Source organism: Caloenas nicobarica, chromosome 29, assembly GCF_036013445.1.
Source record: "Caloenas nicobarica isolate bCalNic1 chromosome 29, bCalNic1.hap1, whole genome shotgun sequence".
In the NCBI taxonomy this organism is placed as follows: Eukaryota; Metazoa; Chordata; class Aves; order Columbiformes; family Columbidae; genus Caloenas; species Caloenas nicobarica.
The window spans coordinates 562582-584473 of NC_088273.1; the positions used below are offsets into that span (position 1 = coordinate 562582).

Sequence of the window (21892 nt, forward strand, 5' to 3'; positions counted from 1 at the left end):
GCGGCGCGGCGCGGTCAAAATGGCGCCTGGGCCCCGCCCTCTTCCCCCCCCCCCCCCCCTTCGTTTCCGCGTTTGAATAAAACTTTATCGGGTGACCGGAGCCCGGCGGCGGCGGCGGCACCGAGGCCGGGCCGGGAGCGGGCGGCGGTAACCGGGAGGTGGCGGTGGAACGGCCGGGAAGGGCCTCAGGCCCGGCCGGTGGCGCCTGCGGCCTAGTCGGGAGGCGGCGGTGGGGACGCGCAGGCCTCGCGGGGAGCCCGCGGCCTTGTAGGCCTCAAGGCGGGGGGGCGCTGGGGCCCTATAGGCCCTATAGGCTCTACAGGGCGGGGAGGGACCCTACGGAGTGGGGCTGGAGCCCTATAGACCCTTCGCGGGGAGACCCGGGGCCCTGTAGGCTCTTGGGGCCCTATAGGCCCGTTTTTTGGGGCCCTATAGGCCTTCGTGGGGGGGGATCCCAGGGACCTATAGACTCTTTCGGGGGTGTCTTAGGGCCCTATAGAGCAAGGGAGACCCTATAGGCCTTCGGGGGAGGCTGTACTAGGGATCTATAGGCCCTTTTGGGGGTGTCGCAGGGCCCTATACGTCTTTGTGGGGGGGTCCTATAGAGACCCTATAGGTCTTTGTGGGGCGGGTGTCCCAGGGCCCTATAGATTGTGTGTGTGCGGGTTGTGTTTCTATAGAGGAGGGGAACGTATAAGGAAGCATTGAAGGGGGGGGGGTGACTATAGGGGGGCGTTTCTATAGGGGGTCACCTATAGAATAGGGTGGGGGTCCATAGGGGTCCAGGGACCTATAGGGTGAGCGGGGCGGATGCGCGGGGTTGGGGGGGTCTATAGGGGGTGGGGGGGGGGTCTGTAGGGATCCATAGGGGTCTACAGGGGCCTATAGGGGTCTATAGGGGCCTATAGGATCCATAGGGGCCATGGCCTCGGTGCCCGTGTACTGTCTGTGCCGCCTGCCCTACGACGTCACCCGCTTCATGATCGAGTGCGACGGCTGCCAGGACTGGTTCCACGGCAGGTGCGACCGGGAGGCACTGGGGTATACTGGGATATACTGGGATATGCTGGGAGGGATCGGGAAGGGACTAGGAGGGGATCGGGGGGCACTGGGGGGGAGCTGGGAGGGCATGGGAGGGGACAGGAGGGAACTGGGGGGCACTGGGGGGATGCTGGGAGGGAACTGGAGGGCACTGGGAGGGACTGGGGGGCACTGGGAGGGACTGGGAAGGCACTGGGGGGCACTGGGAGGGACTGGGAAGGACTGGAAGGGACTGGGGGGCACTGGGAGGGACTGGGGAGGGAACTGGAGGGCACTGGGAGGGACTGAGAAGGACTGGGAGGGACTGGGAAGGACTGGAAGGGACTGGGGGGCACTGGGAGGGACTGAGGAGGGACTGGGGAGGGAACTGGAGGGCACTGGGAAGGGACTGGGGGGCACTGGGAGGGAACTGGGGGGCACTGGGAAGGACTGGGAGGGGATTGGGGGAACTGGGAAGGGGTGAGAGGGGACTGGAGGGCACTGGGAGGGAACTGGGGGGCACTGGGAAGGACTGGGAGGGGATTGGGGGAACTGGGAAGGGGTGAGAGGGGACTGGGGGGCACTGGGAGGGAACTGGGGGGGACAGGGTGGGGATTGGGGGAACTGGGAGGGGACTGGGGGACACTGGGAGGGAGCAAGGGGGACTGGGAAGGGACTGGGAGGCACTGGGAGGGCACAGGGGGTTACTGGGAGGGTTCCTGGTGGTTCCTGGGACGTGCTGGCTGTGTTACGGGTTTATACTGGTCCATACGGGTTTATACTGGTCCATACGGGTTTATACCGGTTCATATGGGTTCATACTGGTCCATACTGGTGTGTACTGGTGCAGCTGCGTGGGGGTGGAGGAGGAGGCGGCCGCCGACATCGACCTGTTCCACTGCCCGACCTGCGCCGTCCTGCGCGGCCCCTCCGTCCGTGAGTCCTATAGCGGGACCTATAGCGGGACCTATAGCGGGACCCACAGCGACACCTGTACAGGGACCCATAGTGGGACCCATAGCGGAACCCATAGCGGGACCTATAGCGGGACCCACAGTGACACCCACAGTGACACCTATAGCGGGACCCACAGTGACACCTATAGCGGGACCCACAGTGACACCCATAGCGTGATCCACAGTGACACCTATAGCGGGACCCACAGTGACACCCATAGTGGGACCTATAGCGGGACCTACAGCGGAACCCATAGCGTGATCCGCAGTGACACCTATAGCGGGACCCGCAGCGACACCCATAGTGGGACCTATAGCGGGACCCACAGTGACACCCATAGCGGAACCCATAGTGTGACCCACAGTGACACCTATAGCGGGACCCACAGTGACACCCATAGTGGGACCTACAGCGGAACCCGTAGCGGGACCTATAGCGGGATCCACGGCAGGACCTATAGCGGGGCCCATAGCAGGGGGAGGGGGCTCCATCTGGGGGTCCCCTCGAGCGCTATAGGGGGTGGGATGTATGGAGGGGGGGGGTAGGAAGCAGCACTTGGGGGGAACTGGGGGGGACTGGGATGTACTGGGGGGCACTGGGAGGGATTGAGGAGCACTGGGAGTGCTCCCAGTCACCCCCAGTGCCCTCCCAGTCACCCCCAGTTCCCTCCCTGTGCCCTCCCAGTAACCCCCTGTGCCCTCCCAGTAACCCCCTGCTCTCTCCCAGTGCCTCCCAGTAACCCCCTATGCCCTCCCAGTGCTCCCAGTAACCCCGTGTGCCCTCCCAGTAACCCCCTGTTCTCTCCCAGTGCTCCCAGTAACCCCCTGTGCCCTCCCAGTGCTCCCAGTAACCCCGTGTGCCCTCCCAGTAACCCCCTGTGCCCTCCCAGTGCTCCCAGTAACCCCCTGTGCCCTCCCAGTGCTCCCAGTAACCCCCTGTGCCCTCCCAGTGCTCCCAGTAACCCCGTGTGCCCTCCCAGTAACCCCCTGCTCTCTCCCAGTGCCTCCCAGTAACCCCCTGTTCCCTCCCTGTGCCCTCCCAGTAACCCCCTGTGCCCTGCCAGTGCCTCCCAGTGCTCCCAGTAACCTCCTGTGCCCTCCCAGTGCTCCCAGTAAGCTCCTGTACCTTCCCAGTAACCCCCTGTTCCCTCCCAGTTCCCTCCCCATCACCCCCTGTGCCCTCCCAGTAACCCCCTGTGCCCTCCCAGTGCCTCCCAGTGCTCCCAGTAACACCCTATTCCCTCCCAGTTCCCTCCCCATCACCCCCTGTGCCCTCCCAGTGCCTCCCAGTGCTCCCAGTAACCCCCTATACCCTCCCAGTGCTCCCAGTAACCCCCTCTACCCTCCCAGTGCCTCCCAGTGCTCCCAGCAACCCGCAGTTCCCTCCCAGTCCTCCCAGTGCCTCCCAGCTGGGCCGTATGGGGCTGGGGCCCTATAGACCCGTGTAGACCCCGGCCTGCTCCCCACTCTGTGGCCCCACACGGCCCATAGAGCGCCGGGGCCCGGGCTGCTTCCCCCAGCCCTATAGGTGCCCTATGGGATCCGTGCGTTCCCCGCAGTGAAGCGGCGGCGGGGGCCCCCGCGGGAGGCGGAGCCAGCGCGCCCCGCCCGCACAGGCTCCGCCCACTTCGTGCGCGAGCTGCGCGCCCGCACCTTCCCCAGGTGAGCACCTATGGCCACGGCGCCTATAGGGACCTAGAGGGGCCCTCGGGGACGTGTCGGGGGGGGTTACGGGGCTATAGGGGCTCTCAGGGGTCTACGGGGGCCCTGGTAGTACCTATAGGAGCTTTAATATGCACCAGAGAACCGCGTGAGAATGTTATTAGGCCGTTATAGCACCTATAGAAGATCCAATAGCCGCCAGAGGACCACATAGAGATCTCATTAAGTCATTATGGCGTCTATAGGAGCTCCAATACCCACCAGAGCGCCATGCAGTGGTGTCCTTAAGCCATTATAGCATCTATAGGAGCTCCAATACCCACCAGAGCACCATGTAGTGGTGTCCTTAAGGCATTATAGCATCTATAGGAACTCCAATACCCACCAGAGCACCATGTAGTGGTGTTCTTAAGGCATTATAGCATCTATAGGAGCTCCAATACCCACCAGAGCACCATGTAGTGGTGTTCTTAACCCATTATAGCATCTATAGGAGCTCCGATACCCACCAGAGCACCACATAGTGGTGTCCCTAACCCATTATAGCATCTATAGGAGCTCCAATACCCACCACAGCACCACATAGTGGTGTTTTTAAGCCATTATAGCATCTATAGGAACTCCAATACCCGCCACAGCACCACGTAGTGGTGTCCCTAACCCATTATAGCATCTATAGGAGCTCCAATACCCGCCACAGCACCACGTAGTGGTGTTTTTAAGCCATTATAGCATCTATAGGAGCTCCAATACCACCCAGAGAACCGCATAGGGATGTTGTTAAGCCATTATAGCATCTATAGGAGCTCAAATACCCACCAGAGCATCACATAGTGGTGTCCTTTATCCATTATAGCATCTATAGGAGGTTCAATACGTACCAGAGCAACATGTAGTTGTGTTCTTAATCCATTATAGCATCTATAGGAACTCCAATACCCACTAGAGAACCACATAGCGGTTTCATTAACCCATTATAGTATCTATAGGAGCTCTAATACCACCCAGAGCACCACATAAGGATCTCATTAACCCATTATAGTATCTATAGGAGCTCCACCACCCTATAGAACCCCCCCAAACCCCTCACAGACCCTATAGAACCTCCATCCCCCCCATCTCCAGCCATCCCTTCCATCCCCTGGGGGCCGAGCTCTGCCCGCAGGGGGTCTCTGGGCTCTCTATACGTCCCCTATACGTTGCCCCTATAGCGCCGAGGAGATCCTGCTGCGGCCCAGCGGGTCCCAGCTCACGGTCGAGTACCTGGAGGAGAAAACGTTCAGCGTCCCCATCCTGGTGAACAAGAAAGACGGGCTGGGAATGACCCTCCCGCCCCCCAGCTTCACCCCCCGCGACGTCCAGCACTACGTGGGTGAGTTTTGGGGGGAGAAAAGGGGATTTGGGGGCTTCCCGGGGGGGATTCTATAGAACCTATAGGGCGGGCAGCCTCACCTCCATCCCTGGGAAGGTGAGGGAACAGTTTCTCCTTGGTGCCATCTCAAGGATAAAAGGCTCATTTAGGGGTGGTCAACAGGGCTTTAACGGAATATGACACGGGTAAGTGTAGAGTCTTGCGACCAGGCCAAAAAAGCCCAAAATTGGTGCCCCTGGTGCCGCCATTTTGAGCCCTGAGGTGATTTTGGGGCCGTTTTGAGGCAGTTTGGGGGTCCCTCTGTTGATCAGTAATTCCCACATCAGTCGCTTTCTGTACTTTTTACTCCATTATAGAATGAAACCGAGGCTAAAAACTCCAAAATTGGTTCCCCTGGTGCTGCCGTTTTGAGGCCTGAGGTGATTCTGGCGCTATTTTGACCCTGAGGTGATTTTGGGGCCGTTTTGAGGCAGTTTGGGGGTCACTCTGTTGATCAGTAATTCCCACATCAGTCACTTTTTGTACATTTTACTTCATTATAGAATGAAATCGAGGCTAAAAACCCCCAAATTGGTGCCCCTGGTGCTGCCATTTTGAGGCCTGAGGTGATTCTGGCGCTATTTTGACCCTGAGGTGATTTTGGGGCCGTTTTGAGGCAGTTTGGGGGTCCCTCTGTTGATCAGTAATTCCCACATCAGTCGCTTTCTGTAGTTTTTACTCCATTATAGAATGAAACCGAGGCTAAAAACTCCAAAATTGGTGCCCCTGGTGCTGCCGTTTTGAGGCCTGAGGTGATTCTGGCGCTATTTTGACCCTGAGGTGATTTTGGGGCCGTTTTGAGGCAGTTTGGGGGTCCCTCTGTTGATCAATAATTACCACATCAGTCGCCTCTTGTACATTTTGCTCCATTATAGAATGAAACCGAGGCTAAAAACTCCAAAAGTGGTGCCCCCGGGGCTGCCGTGTTGAGCCCTGAGGTGATTTTTGCCGCCATTTTGAGCCCTGAGGTGATTCTGGCGCCGCCATTTTGAGGCAGTTTGGGGGTCGCTGTCTTTATCAATAATTCCCGCATCGGTTGCTTTTTGTACATTTTGCTCCATTATAGAATGAAATCGAGGCGAAAACCCCCCAAATTGGTGCCCCTGGTGCTGCCATTTTGACCCTGAGGTGATTTTGGCGCCATTTTGTTCCCTGAGGTGATTCTGGCGCCGCCATTTTGAGGCAGTTTGGGGGTCGCTGTCTTTATCAATAATTCCCGCATCGGTTGCTTTTTGTATATTTTGCTCCATTATAGAATGAAATCAAGGCGAAAAACCCCCAAATTGGTGCCCCTGGTGCTGCCATTTTGACCCTGAGGTGATTTTGGCGCTATTTTGACCCTGAGGTGATTTTGGGGCCATTTTGAGGCAGTTTGGGGGTCCCTCTGTTGATCAATAAATCCCACATCAGTCACGTTTTTGTGGAAAACTCAAAAATTCCAAACGTTTTCCTTCATTATAGAATGGAATCGAGGCTAAAACCCCAAAAATTGGTTCCCCTGGGGCCACTGTGTTGAGCCCTGAGGTGATTCTGGTGCCATTTTGAGGCAGTTTGGGAGTCGCTCTGTTGATCAACAATTCCCACATCAGTCGCTTTTTGTACAAAACTCAAAAATTCCAAACATTTTCCTTCATTATAGAACGGAATTGAGGCTAAAAACCCCAAAATCGGTGCCCCTGGGGCTGCCGTGTTGAGCCCTGAGGTGATTCTGGCGCCATTTGACCCTGAGGTGATTCTGGCGCCGCCATTTTGAGGCAGTCTGAGGGTTACTGTGTTTCTCAATAATTCACATATCAGTCGCTTTTTTTGTGCAAAACTCAAATTCCGAACTTTTTCCTTCATTATAGAATGAAATCGAGGCTAAAACCCCCAAAATTGGTTCCCTTGGGGCCGCCGTGTTGAGCCCTGAGGTGATTCTGGCGCCATTTTGACCCTGAGGTGATTCTGGCGCCATTTTGAGGCAGTTTGGGAGTCGCTCTGTTGATCAACAATTCCCACATCAGTCACTTTTTGTGCAAAACTCAAAAATTCTGAACGTTTTCCTTCATTACAGAATGAAATCGAGGCTAAAACCCCCAAAATTGGTGCCCCTGGGGCCGCCGTGTTGAGCCCTGAGGTGATTCTGGCACCATTTTGACCCTGAGGTGATTCTGGCGCCATTTTGTTCCCTGAGGTGATTTTTGCACCATTTTGAGCCCTGAGGTGATTCTGATGCTGCCGTTTTGAGCCCTGAGGTGATTCTGGCGTCATTTTGAGCCCTGAGGTGATTTTTGCACCGTTTTGGAGCCCTGAGGTGCTTCTGGCGCCATTTTGAGGCAGTTTGGGGGTCTCCCCCTTGTTCTCCTCCCCTCTCCTCTGCCCCGGTGAGGCCTCACCTGGAATATCGCGTGCAGTTCCGGGCCCCTCAATTCCAGAATAACAAGGACACCTTCCTGTGTAACCTCATCCGCGTGTTCCCGCTCCGGAACAGATGATCTTTGGAGGTCAATCCAGCTGTGAGTCTATAGGGGTTTGTGGTCTATAGGGGTTTGTGTTCCATAGGGGGCGAGAAGGTGATCGAGGTGATCGACGTGGGGCGCCAGGCCGGCTGCAGGATGACGCTGGGGGAGTTCGTCGCCTACCTGGGGGGGACGCGAAGGGACCGGGTGCTCAACGTCATCAGCCTGGAGTTCTCCGACACACGGTGGGGCTCCCAGTATGGACCAGTATGGACCAGTGACCCCCCCCCCCCTGCCGCTGGCACTGGGATCCTCCCCGTGGGACATTTGGGGGGGTTCCACTGGCCCGGGGACCCCCCATTAGAACCAGTGTCACCCCCCCCAGGATCAGTGTTGCCCTCCCAGTGTGTCCCAGTACAAACCAGTATGAACCAGTGACCGCCGCCCCCCCAGTGGCACTGGGGTCCACCCCCAAATCTGGGGGTCCCCCCCTTTTCCATAATCCCCCCAAATCTCTGTTCCCCCGCCCCATCCCCTCTCTCCCAGCCCCTTCTCCCCCATCCCCATCTCTCTACCCCAAAATCAGGTTCCCCCCCATTTTTTTGCAATCCCCTCCAAATCTAGGGACCCTCCCCAAATCTGGGGGTCCACCCCCAAATCTGGGGGTCCCCCCCTTTTCCATAATCCCCCCAAATCTCTGTCTCCCCCCCATCTCCTCTCTCCCAGCCCCTTCTCCCCCATCCCCATCTCTCTACCCCAAAGTTGGGTTCCCCCCCATTTTCAGTGACTCCCCCCAAATCTAAGGGTCTCCCCCATTTTCAGGGACCCCCCCAAATCTGGGGGTCCACCCCCAAGTCTGGGGGTCCCCCCTTTTCCATAATCTCCCTAAATCTCTGCCCCCCCCCATCCCCTCTCTCCCAGCCCCTTCTCCCCCATTCCTCTACCCCAGAATTGGGTTCCCCCCTATTTTTAGCAATCCCCTCCAAATCTAGGGACCCCCCCAAAACCTGAGGGGCCCCCTCCAAACCTGAGGACCCCTCCCACTTTCAGGGACACCCCCCCAAGTCTGGGGGTCCCCCCCTTTTCCATAATCCCCCCAAATCTCTGTCCCCCCCCATCCCCTCTCTCCCAGCCCCTTCTCCCCCATCCCCACTCCTCTACCCGCTCCAGCAGCTTCGGGGGCTCCCCCAACCCCTATGGGGGGGGGTGTCCCCTAATTTCCCCGATTTTTTTTCCCCGCCCCCCCAAAAAAACCCAGCCTTTCGAACCTGGTGGAGACCCCGCGCATCGTGCGCAAGCTCTCGTGGGTGGAGAACCTGTGGCCGGGCGAGTCGGCGCGCGAGCGGCCCAGCGTGCAGAAATACTGTCTGATGGGCGCCCGCGACAGCTACACCGACTTCCACATCGACTTCGGGGGCACCTCCGTCTGGTACCACGTGCTCAGGGTACGATTTTAGGGGGATTCAGGGTGATTTTGGGGGGATTCGGGGGGGGATTTGGGGGATTATCGGGACTTGCACGTCGACTTTGTGGGGGACCTCCGTCCGGTACCATGTGCTCAGGGTATGTTTGGGGGGCTGGGGGGGGGGATTTGGGGGGGATTCAAGGTGATTTTGGGGGGATTTGGAAGGGATTTGGGGGGTTATCGGGGGGATATCGGGACTCACACATTGATTTGGGGGGCACCTCTGGTACCATGTGCTCAGGGTATGTTTTGGGGGGCCGGGGAGGGATTTGAGGGGCTGGGGAGGGATTTGGGGGGGATTCAAGGTGATTTTGGGGGGATTTGGGGGGCTGGGGAGGGGTTGGGGGGGGATTCAAGGTGATTTGGAGGGGATTTGGGGGGCTGGGGAGGGGTTTGGGGGGGATTCAAGGGGATTTGGGGGGGATTTGGGGGGCTGGGGAGGGGTTTGGGGGGGATTCAAGGGGATTTGGGGGGGATTTGGGGGGCTGGGGAGGGGTTTGGGGGGGATTCAAGGGGATTTGAGGGGGATTTGGGGGGCTGGGGAGGGGTTGGGGGGGATTCAAGGTGATTTGGAGGGGATTTGGGGGGCTGGGGAGGGGTTTGGGGGGGATTCAAGGGGATTTGGGGGGGATTTGGGGGCTGGGGAGGGGTTTGGGGGGGATTCAAGGGGATTTGGGGGGCTGGGGATGGGTTTGGGGGAGATTCAAGGTGATTTAGAGGGGATTTGGGGGGTTATTGGGAGGATATCGGGACTCACACATTGATTTTGGGGGCACCTCCGTCTGGTACCACGTGCTTTTGGGGTGCTAGGGGGGATATGGGGGGATTCAGGGGAGATTTGGGGCGCTATGGGGTGTCTAGAGGGGGTTTAGGGGGGATTTGGGGGTCACTACAGGGTACACGGCGGGGATTTGGGGGGCTATGGGGCATGTAGAATGTATTTGGGGGGGCTACACCCCACACTTGCACCGTATCAGGGGAAGAAAATCTTCGATTTCTTTGGTTTTTGAGGCAAAACTGGGGGGGGGGGTTGGGTGTTTTGGGGGGTTGTATCACCTGGGGGGGTGCCCCCAATATCCGCCCCACATCTGACCTATGGCTGCCCCACACCTGCCCCACATCAGGGCTAAAAACCCTCTTCAATCGATCTGTTTTTTATCCGGTGGGTTTTGGGGAGTCCTATCCCTTTGGGGGTGCCCCCCACATCCGCCCCACGTCTGCCCCACATGTAGCCCACATCCGAGCAAAAAAACCCTTCATTGGATCTGGTTTTCGAGGGAAAACCTCGGGTTTTGGGTTTTGGGGTTTTGGGGGGTTCGGGGGAGTCCTATCCCTTTGGGGATGCCCCCCGCGTCCGCCCCATGCCTGCCCCACACCTGCCCCACATCAGGGCGAGAAGATCTTCTACCTGGTGCGCCCCACGCCCGCCAACCTGTCGCTGTTCGAGGCCTGGAGCAGCTCCCGCAACCAAGGGGAACTATTTTTCGGGGACCAGGTGGATCGGTGCTACCGCTGCCCCCTCCGCCAGGGCCAGACCCTCTTCATCCCCACCGGTACGTTTTGGGGGGGCCCCGGGGGACCCCAAAACCCCCCGCGGCTTGATTAATCAGCCTTATATGTTCCCTGCCCCATAGGTTGGATTCACGCCGTCCTGACACCCGTCGACTGTTTGGCTTTCGGGGGAAATTTTTTGCACAGTCTCAATATCGAGATGCAGCTCAAGTGGGTGGAGTTTTGGGGGGTCCTGGGGCGGGGCGGGGGGGGGGGAATTTTGGGGGGGATTTGGGGGGTTTTGGGGGGGATTTGAGGGGTTTTGGGAGGGATTCGAGGGGCTTCAGGGTGGATTTTGGGGGATCTTTCGGGAGATTTTGGGAGGACTTGCGGCAATTTGGGGAGATTTTGGGGGGCATTTGGGGGTTTCGGGGTGTTGGGAGGGGATTTTGGGGGATTTTTGGGGTGCCAAGGGGGTCCCCAATATTTCTGCCCCCCCCCATTTTTTAGGGCATACGAGCTGGAGCGACGTCTGAGCACGGCGGAAAATTTTAAATTCCCCAATTTCGAGACGATTTGTTGGTACGTGGGGAGGCACCTGCTGGACACGTTCCGAGGTGGGTCCCCAAATTTTGGGGCGGTTTGGGGGTCACAACCCCATTTTGGGGCATCTTAGACCCATTTTGGGGGTTCTGGGGGGGTCTCAGCCCAAATTTTGAGGGTCTTTGGGGTATCTTGGGGTCCTGGGGGGAATTTTGGGGGGTCCCAACTCCATTTTTGGGGGCTCCTGTTCCCATTTCTGGGGTCCCAGCCCCATATTGGGGGATCCTGTTCCCATTGCTGGGGTCCTAGCCCCATTTTGGGGAGTCCTGTCCCCATTTTTTGGGGTCCCAGGTGGAAGTTTTGGGGTCCTGGGGGTGGGTTTCAGGGGATTTTGGTTTTTTCGGGGGTCCCAGCCCCATTTTTGGGGGTTCCTGTCCCCATTTCTGGGGGTCCTGTGAGGCTTTTGGGGGTCCTGGGTGGAGTTTTGGGGTCCTGGGGGGGTGGATTTGTGGAGACTTTGGGGATCCCGGTGGGATTTTTGGGCATCCGCCCCATTTTGGGGTCCCCCCTCATTTCATGGTTCCCCCTTCACTATCTCACATCCCCCCCCATTTTAGGGGTCCCCTACAACCCCCCCCCCTCCCCTTTACCCCCCTTTTTCTCTCCAGGGGGGTCTCCCCAATCATTCTCCACCTCGGGGGGGGTCCCCAAAATGTTGGGGTCCCCCTAAAACCCCCCCAAAAAACCTTCCCCCCTCACCCCAAGGCCTACGGGAGAACCGACGGCACCCGGCGGCCTATTTGGTACATGGGGCCAAGGCCTTGGCGGCCGCGTTCCGGGCCTGGACACGAAAAGAGGTACCGGGGGGGTCCCCTACACTTTGGGAGGGGTCCCCCACATTTTGGGGCGGGTCCCTGAATTTTTTGGGGGGGTTTCGGGGAGATTTTGGGGGGTTACAGGGGGGATAAGGGGGGGATAGTGGGGGAATAGAGTGGATTTTTGGGGGGGTGATGGTATTTTTGGGGGATCCCCAAAATTTGGGGGGGTCCCCTACACTTTGGGAGGGGTGCCCCACATTTTGGGGGGTTCCTTGAATTGTTTTGGGGGGTTCCAGATGGGGGAACGGGGGGATATAGTGTATTTTGGGGGGGGGGTGATGGTATTTTTTTGGGGGGTCTCCAAAATTCTGGGGTCCCCCCCGCATTTTGGGGATCCCCCACATTTTAGGGGGGTCCTTGGGGGCGTCCCCTGGATTTTCGTGGGGGTTATGGGGAGTTTGGGGGGGATTTGGGGGATGCCCTGTATGGTTTTCTTGGGGGAGGGGGAAGGTTTTTTTGGGGGTCCCCCCATTTTTTGGGGGGGTCCCCGTGAGTTGGGGGGGCACAGGTGGGTGGGGGAGGGTTTAAAGGGGGGGTCCCCCCCAATTTTTTTGACGTACCCCCCCCCCCCCCCCCCCAAATTTGAAGGTTTTGGGGGAGCACGAACACGAGATCCCCGAAACCGTCCGGCCCGGGCAGCTGGTCCGGGAACTGGCGAAGGAGATTCGGCTGGTGGAGGTAACTGGGAGGCACTGGGAGGGAACTGGGGGGGATTACGGGGGTCTGGGAGGCACTGGGAGGGAACTGGGAGGCACTGGGGGGGACTGGGAGGGGGTCAGGGGGGACTGTGAGGGAACTGGGAGGCACTGGGAGGGACTGGGATGGGGTGAGGGGGGACTGATGGGGATTACGGGGAACTGGGGGGGACTGGGATGGAACTGGGAGGGACTGGGAAGGACTGGGAGGGGATTGGGGGAACTGGGAGGGAACTGGGAAGGGGTGAGAGGGGACTGGGGAACACTGGGAGTTACTGGGCAGGACTAGGGGGTTACTGGGAGTTACTGGGGTGGTGTCAGGAAACTTTGGGGTTCACTGGGAGCTTACTGGGACTTACTGGGATATTGTCAGGAAGCTTTGGGGGTTACTGGGAGGTACCGGGAGTTACTGGGGTGTTGTCAGGAAGCTTTGGGGGTTACTGGGAGTTACTGGGGCGCACTGGGAGGAACTGGGGGGAGCTGAGAGATGTGTCAAGAAGCTTTTGGCGGTTATTGAGAGTTACTGGGAGAGACTGGGAGTTACTGGGAATTACTGGGGGGGAGTCAGGAAGCTTTGGGGCTCACTGGGAGGAACTGGGGAGTTACTGGGGGAAGCTTTGGGGGTCACTGGGACTTACTGGGAGTTACTGGGAGTTACTGGTTTCCCCCAGGAGCTGTTCCAGCAAAGCGCTGGGAAGTCGGGCTCCCCCTATGGGCCCCCCCGGGGGGTCCCACCCCCCCCCCAAAAAAAGGGGGGACCCCGGACCCCCCTCCCCACCCCCCACCCCCCCCCCGCCGAGGGGGGGACCCCAAAAAAGCGCCCCCTGGAGGAGGACGAGGAGGTGAGACGTTATTTTTTTTGGGGGGGGGGGTAGATTTTGGGGACCCCCCCTTTAAATTTTGGGGTGTCCCACCCCCTCCCCTCCCCAGGGTGACCCCCCCAGTTCCAGTGCGGAGGAGACGGAGGCGGATTCCGAGGGGGACCCCGAAATCCTGCTGCCCAACGGGGGGGCCCGGTGAGGGGGGGGGGGTCCCACAAGGATTTTGGGGAGTCCTGAAGGGGGCTTGGGGGTTCTGGGGGGGGTCCCAGAGGGGTTTTGGGGGGTCCTGGGGGGGTCCCAGAGAGATTTGGGGGGGGTCTTGGGGGAGATTTAAGAATTTTGGGGGGGTTTGGGGGGAAGTTTGGGGGGACTTGGGGGTTTTGGGGGATCCTGGGGGGGTCCCAGAGGCATTTTGGGGGTCTGGAGGGGATTTGGGGATTTTGGGGGGGTCTTGGGGGGGGGGGGCAATGGGAGATTGGGGGTGTCCCAAAGGGTTTTGGGGGGGTCCTGGGGGGTTTTAGGGGGTGGGATTTGGGGGCCCTGTGGGGGGTCCCAGCTGGATTTTGGGGTCCCCCCCGACTCCCCATTTCCCCCTCCAGCCCCCAGCGGCTCCAGCCCGGGGGGGGCAGGTTTTGGGGTTCCCACCCCGCCCCGTCCCCCCCCTCGTCCCCCTCCAGCCCCCCCTTGGACCCCGAAGATTCGGAGGGGGAGGAGCTGCAGATCGACGAGACCCCCCCCCGGCGAGGGCCCCCCCGGAGACCCCCCCGTGAGTGGGGACCCCCCAAAATACCCCCCCAAACCCCAACCCCCTTTTTAACCCCCCCCAACCACCCCATTTCATTATGGGGGGGCTGAGGGGTTCTCCCCACCTTGTGCCCCCCCCCCCCCAGATTTTTGGGGTGTCCCCCCGCACCCCAACCCCTCAATTCAATTATTGAGGGGGGGGCTGGGGGTGCCCCCCCCCATTCCCCCTGAACCCCAACCCCCCCAATCCCCCAGTTTTATTATGGGGGGGCTGGGGGGTTCCCCACACCTTGTGCCTCCCCCAAATTTTTGGGGTCCCCCAAAACCCCCTGGACTCCAAACATTCCCCCTGCACCCCCAGCCCTTTAAATCTCCCCCAAACCCCCAATTCTATTATGGGGGGGCTAGGAGGTGCCCCCCCAATTTTTGGGGTGTCCCCCTGCACCCCAAAACCCCCCCGACCCTCCCTGTATCTCATATCCCCCCCCACCGCACCTTTTAACCCCCCCCAACGCCCCAGTTTCATTATGGGGGGGCCTGGGGGGTGCCCCCCACCTTATGCCCCCCCTAAATTTTTGGGGTGCCCCCCCCAGGGCTCCCCCGAAAACTCCCCCGCGCCAAACCCTGTTCCGACCCCCACCGGGTGCGCGAGCCGGGGGAGGTGGAGTTCGATATCGAGGTACGGGGGGCAAATTTGGGGGGCTGGGGGGGGGTTGGGGGTTTGGGGGGGTCCCTGGGGGGTTTGAGGGGGGTCCCTGGGGGGTTTTTGGGGGACCCTGAGGGGATTTTGGGGGGAATTGGGGGGATTTTAGGGGTGTTTTTGGGGGGGGATTGGGGGAGAGTTGGGGGTGATTTGGGTGGATTTGGGGGGGGGGGGGGACTGGGGGTTTTTGGCGGGCTGGGGGGGGTCACAGGGGGCCCTGGGAGGTGTTGGGGTACGGGGGAGGGGTCCCCGAGGGTTTCGGGGGGCCGTGGGGGGGGGTGGAGGGAATTGGGGGGATTTTGGGGGTGTTTTTTGGGGCGAACTGGGGGATTTTGGGGGTGTTTTTTGGGAAGAATTGGGAGGATTTGGGGGGCTTTGGGGGGGCTCAGTGGGTTTTGGGGGGGTCCCAGTTATATTTTGGGGTCTGGGGGGGTGCAGGGGGGTTGGGGGGGTTCCCGGGGGGTGTCAGATTTTGGGGTTCACCCCCGGGGGGTGTCAGATTTTGGGGTCCCCACCCAGGACACTTGAACAACAAAGGAAGTGGGAAGGGATGGGGGATTTTGGGGGGGACTTGGGGTTTTTTGGGGGGGTGCAGGGGGGTTGGGGGGGTCTCCGGGGGGGTCAGATTTTGGGGTGTCCCCCCCTCAGGAGGATTATACGACGGAGGAAGAGGAGGGGGGGGGCGGCGGCGGCAGCGCCGCCGGGCTGCTGGACCTGCTGAAGGCCAGTCGGCAAGTGGGGGGCGGCGAGTACCCCCAGATCGGGTGAGGGGGGGTCCCCAAGATATGGGGGGGGGGGGGGGGTCTGGGTGTTTATTTGAGGGGGGGGTGGCGGGTTTTGGGGGCCCCTGTGGAGTGGTTGGGGGTTTTTGGGGGGTGGTTAAGGGTTTGTGGGGGGGCCCTGTTTATTTTGGGGGAGACCCCGGGGTGGGGGGGGGGGGTCCTTGTTTATTTGGGGGGGGGGGGTCCTGGGGGGTTTTGGGGGGTTGGGAGTGAGCTGTGGGGTTTGGGGGGTGTCTGGGTTTTTTGGGGGGGTGTCTGGCTTTTTTTGGGGGGGCGGGGTCTGGCGGTTTGGGGTGGGTTTTGGGGGTCCCTGGGGAGGGATTTGGGGGGGGCACTGGGGGTTTTGGGGGGTCCATGGGTGGGGGGGTCTGGTTTTTTTTTTTTGGTTTTGGGGGGGTGGGGTTTTGGGGGTGGGTTTTGGGGGTCCCCAGGGGGTGGGAAGGGGGATTTTGGCGGGGGGGGGGGGGGGTCTGGACGTTTTGGGGAGTTTTGGGGGGGTCCCATGGGGGGGATATGTGTGTGTGTGGGGGGGTACTATTTATTTTTGGGGGGCGTCCTGTTTTATTTGGGGGGGTTCTGAAGATTTGGGGGGTGAGTTTTTGGGCGTTTTTGGGGGTCTCCTCGTTGCCTCAGAATAATTAAGGGAAGGCTGTACATTTTTTTGGGGGGGTCTCTAAATTTACCAGGGGGGTCCCCCCATATTTCCCCCCCCCCCCCCTCCGCAGTGAGGCCCCCGCGTCCCCCAGCACCCGCGAAGCCATCCAGGGCATGCTCTGCATGGCCAACCTCCCCGCCGGGACCCCCCCTTTTTTTGGGGGTCCCCCCGCCGACCGCGGCCCCCCCGCAATTTCGGGGGGGGGTCCCCGAAGCACCGACAGCGACGACGAAGCTTCTTTAGACGAACAAGACACTTTGGGGGCCTGTTTTAAAGACGCTGAATACAGTGAGTTGAATTTTAGGGGGCGGGGGGGGGTCCCCAAAAATTTTTGACACCCCCCCCCCGCCCTGTGAACCCTCTTTTTTACCTGACCCCCCCCAGTTTATCCATCGTTGGAGTCGGACGAGGACGATCCGGCCCTAAAATCGCTCCCCAAAAAGAAAAAAGTCACTGACGACGCACCCTGGAGCCCCAAAGGTTGGGGGGGACCCCAATATTTCGGGGGGGGCACCTTAATATTTTGGGGGGGGTGGAAGATGGGGAGGGGTTTTGGAGGGTACCTGGAGGGGTTTGGGGGGGAATGGGTCTTGGTTTTGTGGTCCCCAGGGGGTGTAGGGGGGGATTGGGGGGTGTTTCTGGGGGTCCCCAAGGGTTTGGGGGGGCCCCAGGGATTTGGGGGGGCTGAGGGTTTCAAGGGTGGCTGGGCAGGGATTTTGGGGGTTCCCAAAGATTTCATGGAGAATTTGGGGGGGGGGGGGGCCGGAACTTTGGGGGCTCCCCAGGGAGGTTATGGGGTCCCTGGCGCGGGGGGTGAGAGGTTTTTGGGGGATCCCCAGGGATTTTGGGGGACATCTGGGGGGGGTGGAGTTTTTGGGGAGGGTCCCTAAAGCTTTTGAGGGGTATTTGAAGGGGAGTTGGAGCTTTGGGGGGGGGTCCCCAGGGGTTTCTGGGGGGCTGGGGGTGTTTGGGGGGATTTTAGGGGACATTTGGGGGGGGGCTGTGAATTTTGGGGAGGGGTCCCCATGGCGGGGGGGGGCTATAATTAGGCTGAATTTTCTGTCACCCCAGAACCTTGACCTTCCAAACCCTCCTCCCCAAATGCTCCCGGGACTCCCCCAAATTCGGGTGTACCCCATTTTTTGGGGTGCCCCCCCCCCACGGTTGTGTGTGTCGTGTCCCCCCCCCCGTTTTTCGCAGCGCGCGTGACCCCCACGCTGCCCCGGCAGAGCCGCCCGGTGCGCGAGGGGACGCGGGTGGCGTCCGTGGAGACGGGGCTGGCGGCTGCCGCCGCCAAACTGGCCCAACTGGTGAGCACTGGGAGGGACTGGGGGGCGCTGGGACGGAGTGGGGGGGACTGGGAGGCACTGGGATGGACTGGGAGGGACTGGGGGGCACTGGGAGGGACTGGGAGGGACTGGGGGGCACTGGGAGGGAGTGGGAGGCACTGGGATGGACTGGCGGGCACTGGTGTGCACTGGGGGGCACTGGGAGGGACTGGGGGGCACTGGTGTGCACTAGGACGCACTGGTGTGCACTGGGAGGGATTGGGGAGCACTGGGAGGCACTGGGGGGCACTAGGAGGCGCTGGGGGGCACTGGGACGGACGGGGGGGCACTGGGACGGACTGGGGGGCACTGGTGCGCACTGGGAGGGACTGGGGGGCACTGGGGCGCACTGGTGCACACTGCGGGGCACTGGGAGGGAGTGGGAGGGACTGGGGAGCACTAGGAGGGACTGGGGAGCACTGGGATGGACTGGGGGGCACTGGGAGGGACTGGGGCACACTGGGGGGGATTGGGGAGCACTGGGAGGGACTGGGGGGGCACTGGTGTGCACTAGGACGCACTGGTGTGCACTGGGAGGGATTGGGGAGCACTGGGAGGCACTGGGGGCCACTAGGAGGCACTGAGGGGCGCTGGGGGGCACTGGGGGGGACTGGGGGACTGGGAGGGACTGGGGTGCACTGGGGGGCACTGGGGGGGATTGGGGAGCACTGGGAGGGACTGGGGGGCACTGGTGTGCACTAGGAGGCACTGGGGGGCACTGGGGAGCACTGGTGTGCACTGGGAGGGACTGGGGAGCACTGGGAGGGACTGGGGGGCACTGGGAGGCACTGAGGGGCGCTGGGGGGCACTGAGATGGACTGGGGGGCACTGGGGGACTGGGAGGGACTGGGGCGCACTGGGGGGCACTGGGGGGGATTGGGGAGCACTGGGAGGGACTGGGGGGCACTGGTGTGTACTGGGAGGGACTGGGGGGAACTGGGAGGCACTGGGGGGAACTGGGATGGGAGGTTTGGAGGGCGGGGGGTGGAAACGGGGGTTTTGGGGGCGGTTTGGGGGCATTTAAGGGGTCTCGGGGGGTGTCAGGGGGAGAACATTTAGGGGGGTTTTGGGGACATTTGGGGCTTTTGAGGTTTTTTGGGGGGGAATTAAGGGCTTTTGGGGGACATTGAGGGGTTTTGGGGAGTATTTTAAGGGGTTTTGAGAGCATTTTGGGGAGTTGGGGTCTCAAAGTGGGAGTGCAGGAGGGAGTTTTGGGTGTAGGGGGGTAGTAAAGGGGGTTTTGGGGGCATTTAAGGGGTTTTTGGGGACGTTTGGGGGGGTTGGGGGTCATTTAAGGGTTTTTTTGGGGGTCGTTTAAGGGGTTTAGGGGTTCAAAGTGGGGGCACGGGGGGCTTTGGGGTGCAGGGTGGATTTGAGCGGCGGGGGGGTTGTAAGGGGGAGTTTTGGGTGGGGGTTTGGGGCTATTTACAGGGTTTTTGGGGGGGGGTGGGGGCTGGCGGGAGCAATTTGTGGCTTTTCGGGGTCTCCTGAAGGTTGTATTTTTGGGGTGTCCCCCCCAGGAGCACCGGAAGCTGCAGCGGCGAAAGGGCCCGGCCAAGCGCCGCCCCCCCCCGTCCCCCCCGTCGCCGCCCCCGGAGGAGGACGAGGAGGACGAGGAGGATGAAGACGATGACGACGACCCCCCGCAAGCCCAGGGGGACCCCGAAACGGTGCCGGGCGGGGGAACAGGGGAAGGGGACGCGGACCCCCCCGTGCCCCAGGAGCCCCCCTACCCCCCCAGCTTGGCGGATCACGAGTACACGGCCCGGCCCGCAGGGGGGCGCGGGGGGGCCGGGGGGGGCCGGGCCCCCCGTTTTTGGGGTGACCCAGCCCGGCCGGGCGCCCACCCCCATGGCCCCCGGCGTGTTCCTCAGCCAGCGCCGCCCCCCCCACGCCGCGCCCGCCGCCGCCCAGGGTAAGCTGGGGGGGGGGGGCATTTTTGGGCTGTCCCCCCCACGCCCTAAAATAGCCCAAATTGACGGAAAGCCCCGTTTTTTGCAGGAAAACGCCCCAAAAAGGGCCTGGCCACGGCCAAGCAGCGCCTGGGCCGGATCCTCAAGATCCATCGCAACGGGAAGCTGCTGCTTTAAGGAAGGGGCGGGGCCCGACCTGGCCACGCCCAGTGGAGGCGGGGCTTGACGCAGACCACGCCCCCACCCCGGCTTTACCTTGGGGTGCTGCGGGAGGGGGCGTGGCTAAGATAAACCACGCCCCCGGTCATGGCCCAGCCCCGAAGGGGGGCGTGGCTTCATGGAAGGCCACGCCTCCACCACAACGCGCTCCTCAGGGAGGGGGCGTGGCCAGACAAAGCCGCGCTCTCGAGGGGAGGAGCTGCCGCCAGGCCACGCCCACCCCAGGGATGCTCGCCCCTGCGGCTTCTCATTGGCTGCCGCCACACCGGAGGGGGCGGGACTTTCTCTCCCATTGGTTGCTGTGAAGAGAGTAGGCGATTGGAGGAGCCCCTGGACTGGACAAGGGGCGGAGCTTCCTCTGATTGGTCCTCCCTGGAGTTTTTTTTTTTAAGCCCCCCCAAGTCTTCAGGTTGATTGGCAGGGGGGCGGGGCCGCTTCCCATTGGCTGCCTGCCCGGGTTTGTGGGCGTGTCCAGAGGCCGCGGTCCCGCCCCCACTTTTGTATTTGTTAGAATAATAAACGCAAAAAAAGGAGAAAAAAAACCCCCCACAAATTTACTGATAATTTAAAAGGCATCATGGGGAGTCACGTGACCGCCATCTAGCGCTCTCCCGCCGAACTCTCGCGAGATTTCCCTCCCTGAAGCGCCGAACTCTCGCGAGATTCAACACCCCCCCAGCCGCCGAACTCTCGCGAGATTCACCCCGCTCCCCAGCCGCCGAACTCTCGCGAGATTACCCCCCCCACACACACACCCAGCCACCGAACTCTCGCGAGAGCCGCGCGCGCCGCCGCCGTTCCCGCCGCTGAGGGAGCGGCCGCCGCTCCGCTCCCACCCCCCCACACCCGCCGCCATTTTCTCCCCCCCGCTTTCCCCGGGGACCGGACCTTTCCCTACCCGCCCCCCCTCCTCCTCCGCCTCTCGCGAGGTTTCAGGGCGAGATCTCGCCCTTCAGCCCGCCGGTGAGTGCCGGTGCCTGCGGGGCTGGCGGGGCGGTGGCCGTTACCGGCGCGGGGGCGGGGGGGGAGGAACCGTGGGGAGCGCGCTCGGGCCCGTTCGTTACGGAGCCGCCGCCTCGAAACTCCGCGCTCTAACCCCCATTCTCCCGAACCCTCGCGAGATTTCCAGCCGCTCTCGCGAGATCCCCCCCCTTCCCCCTCGCTCTCCAATTGGCCGGCGCTCCCATCACCCCGCCCCTTATTGGCCGGCGCTACGCGCGCCCCGCCCCTTTTTTTTTTCCCCCTCGTCTCCCGGTTGAGGAGGCCCCGCCCCTTTCTCGCCGCAGTTCTCGCGGGATCTCGGCGCGGCCGCCGTTCGGGGGCTCCGTGGAAGATGGCGGCGGCAGGAGGCGGCCGGGCCCGGTGCTGACCCCCCCCCCCGCCTCCCGCTTCCTCCTCCCGCTTCCTCCTCCAGCCCCCTGAGCAGGTACCGCCCGGGGACGGGACGGGACGGGACGGGGGGTCGGTCGGCCCGCTCACGGCTCCGCTGCCTTCAAAGTGCGGGGGGGTGGGGGGGGGCAGCGGCGGCTCCGTCATGCGGAGCCCAACCCCCCCCTCAGTGGCCTCAAGGCCCCTTTGCCCCCCCCCTTAAAGTCCCCCCCCCTTAAAGTCCCCCCCCCGCGGCTTCTCCTCATTTAGGGCCCCCCCTCCACGATTTAGGCCTCCTTAATATTTACCCCCCCCGACATGATTTAGCCCTCCCCCCCCCCCAACTCAGGGTCCTTTTCGGGATTTTACACCCCCCCCCTCCATGTTTTTTGGGGGGGCCTCGGTGTTTCAGGCCCCCCCTCGGTTTTACCCCCTCCCCCCGTGATTTAGGGTCCATCTCCAAACCCTCATGTCATTTCGGGCCCCCCCCCTGGGGATTTCCCTCTCTTTAGGGAACCCCTTTTCCGCTCCCCCCCCTCTTTCAGCTGCACCCCCCCGGCTTTCCTTAATTTACCCCCCTTCATTATTTACCCCCCTCTTTTGCAAACGCACAGGATTTTGGGGCCCCAATATTTGTCGGTCCCCCCCAATTTACCTCCCCGTTCTCTGTAACGATTTAGGTTTATGTGTTTTTGGCATCTCCTAATTAATTTACCCCCCCCAAGATTTGGGGGGGGCCCTTTCCTGCGACTTAGGCCCCCCCCGCCCCCAACATTTAGGCCCCCCCTGCTAATTACCCC

General features: G+C 61.4%; 2 protein-coding genes across 2 annotated transcripts in view; both read left to right on the forward strand.

The window, feature by feature from the left end:
- The first annotated feature begins 865 nt into the window (after positions 1-865).
- On the forward strand, positions 866-19767 carry PHF8 (PHD finger protein 8). Its single transcript, XM_065653298.1, is given in 22 exon segments — positions 866-1020; positions 1871-1956; positions 3536-3638; positions 4850-5010; positions 7591-7732; positions 8746-8932; positions 10343-10505; positions 10587-10674; positions 10954-11060; positions 11752-11843; positions 12453-12542; positions 13231-13401; positions 13490-13575; positions 13980-14146; positions 14718-14803; positions 15476-15591; positions 16335-16552; positions 16649-16744; positions 17465-17574; positions 19113-19364; positions 19366-19507; positions 19594-19767. Coding segments are annotated over 22 exon segments (2850 nt in total). The 5' UTR covers positions 866-922; the 3' UTR covers positions 19683-19767.
- A 1491-nt stretch (positions 19768-21258) lies between these two features.
- Positions 21259-21892, forward strand: part of LOC135999642 (E3 ubiquitin-protein ligase HUWE1-like) — a 21921-nt gene continuing 21287 nt past the window's right edge. The window contains 1 exon segment of the mRNA XM_065653202.1: positions 21259-21282. Within this exon segment, the coding sequence (XP_065509274.1) occupies positions 21259-21282 (24 nt within the window).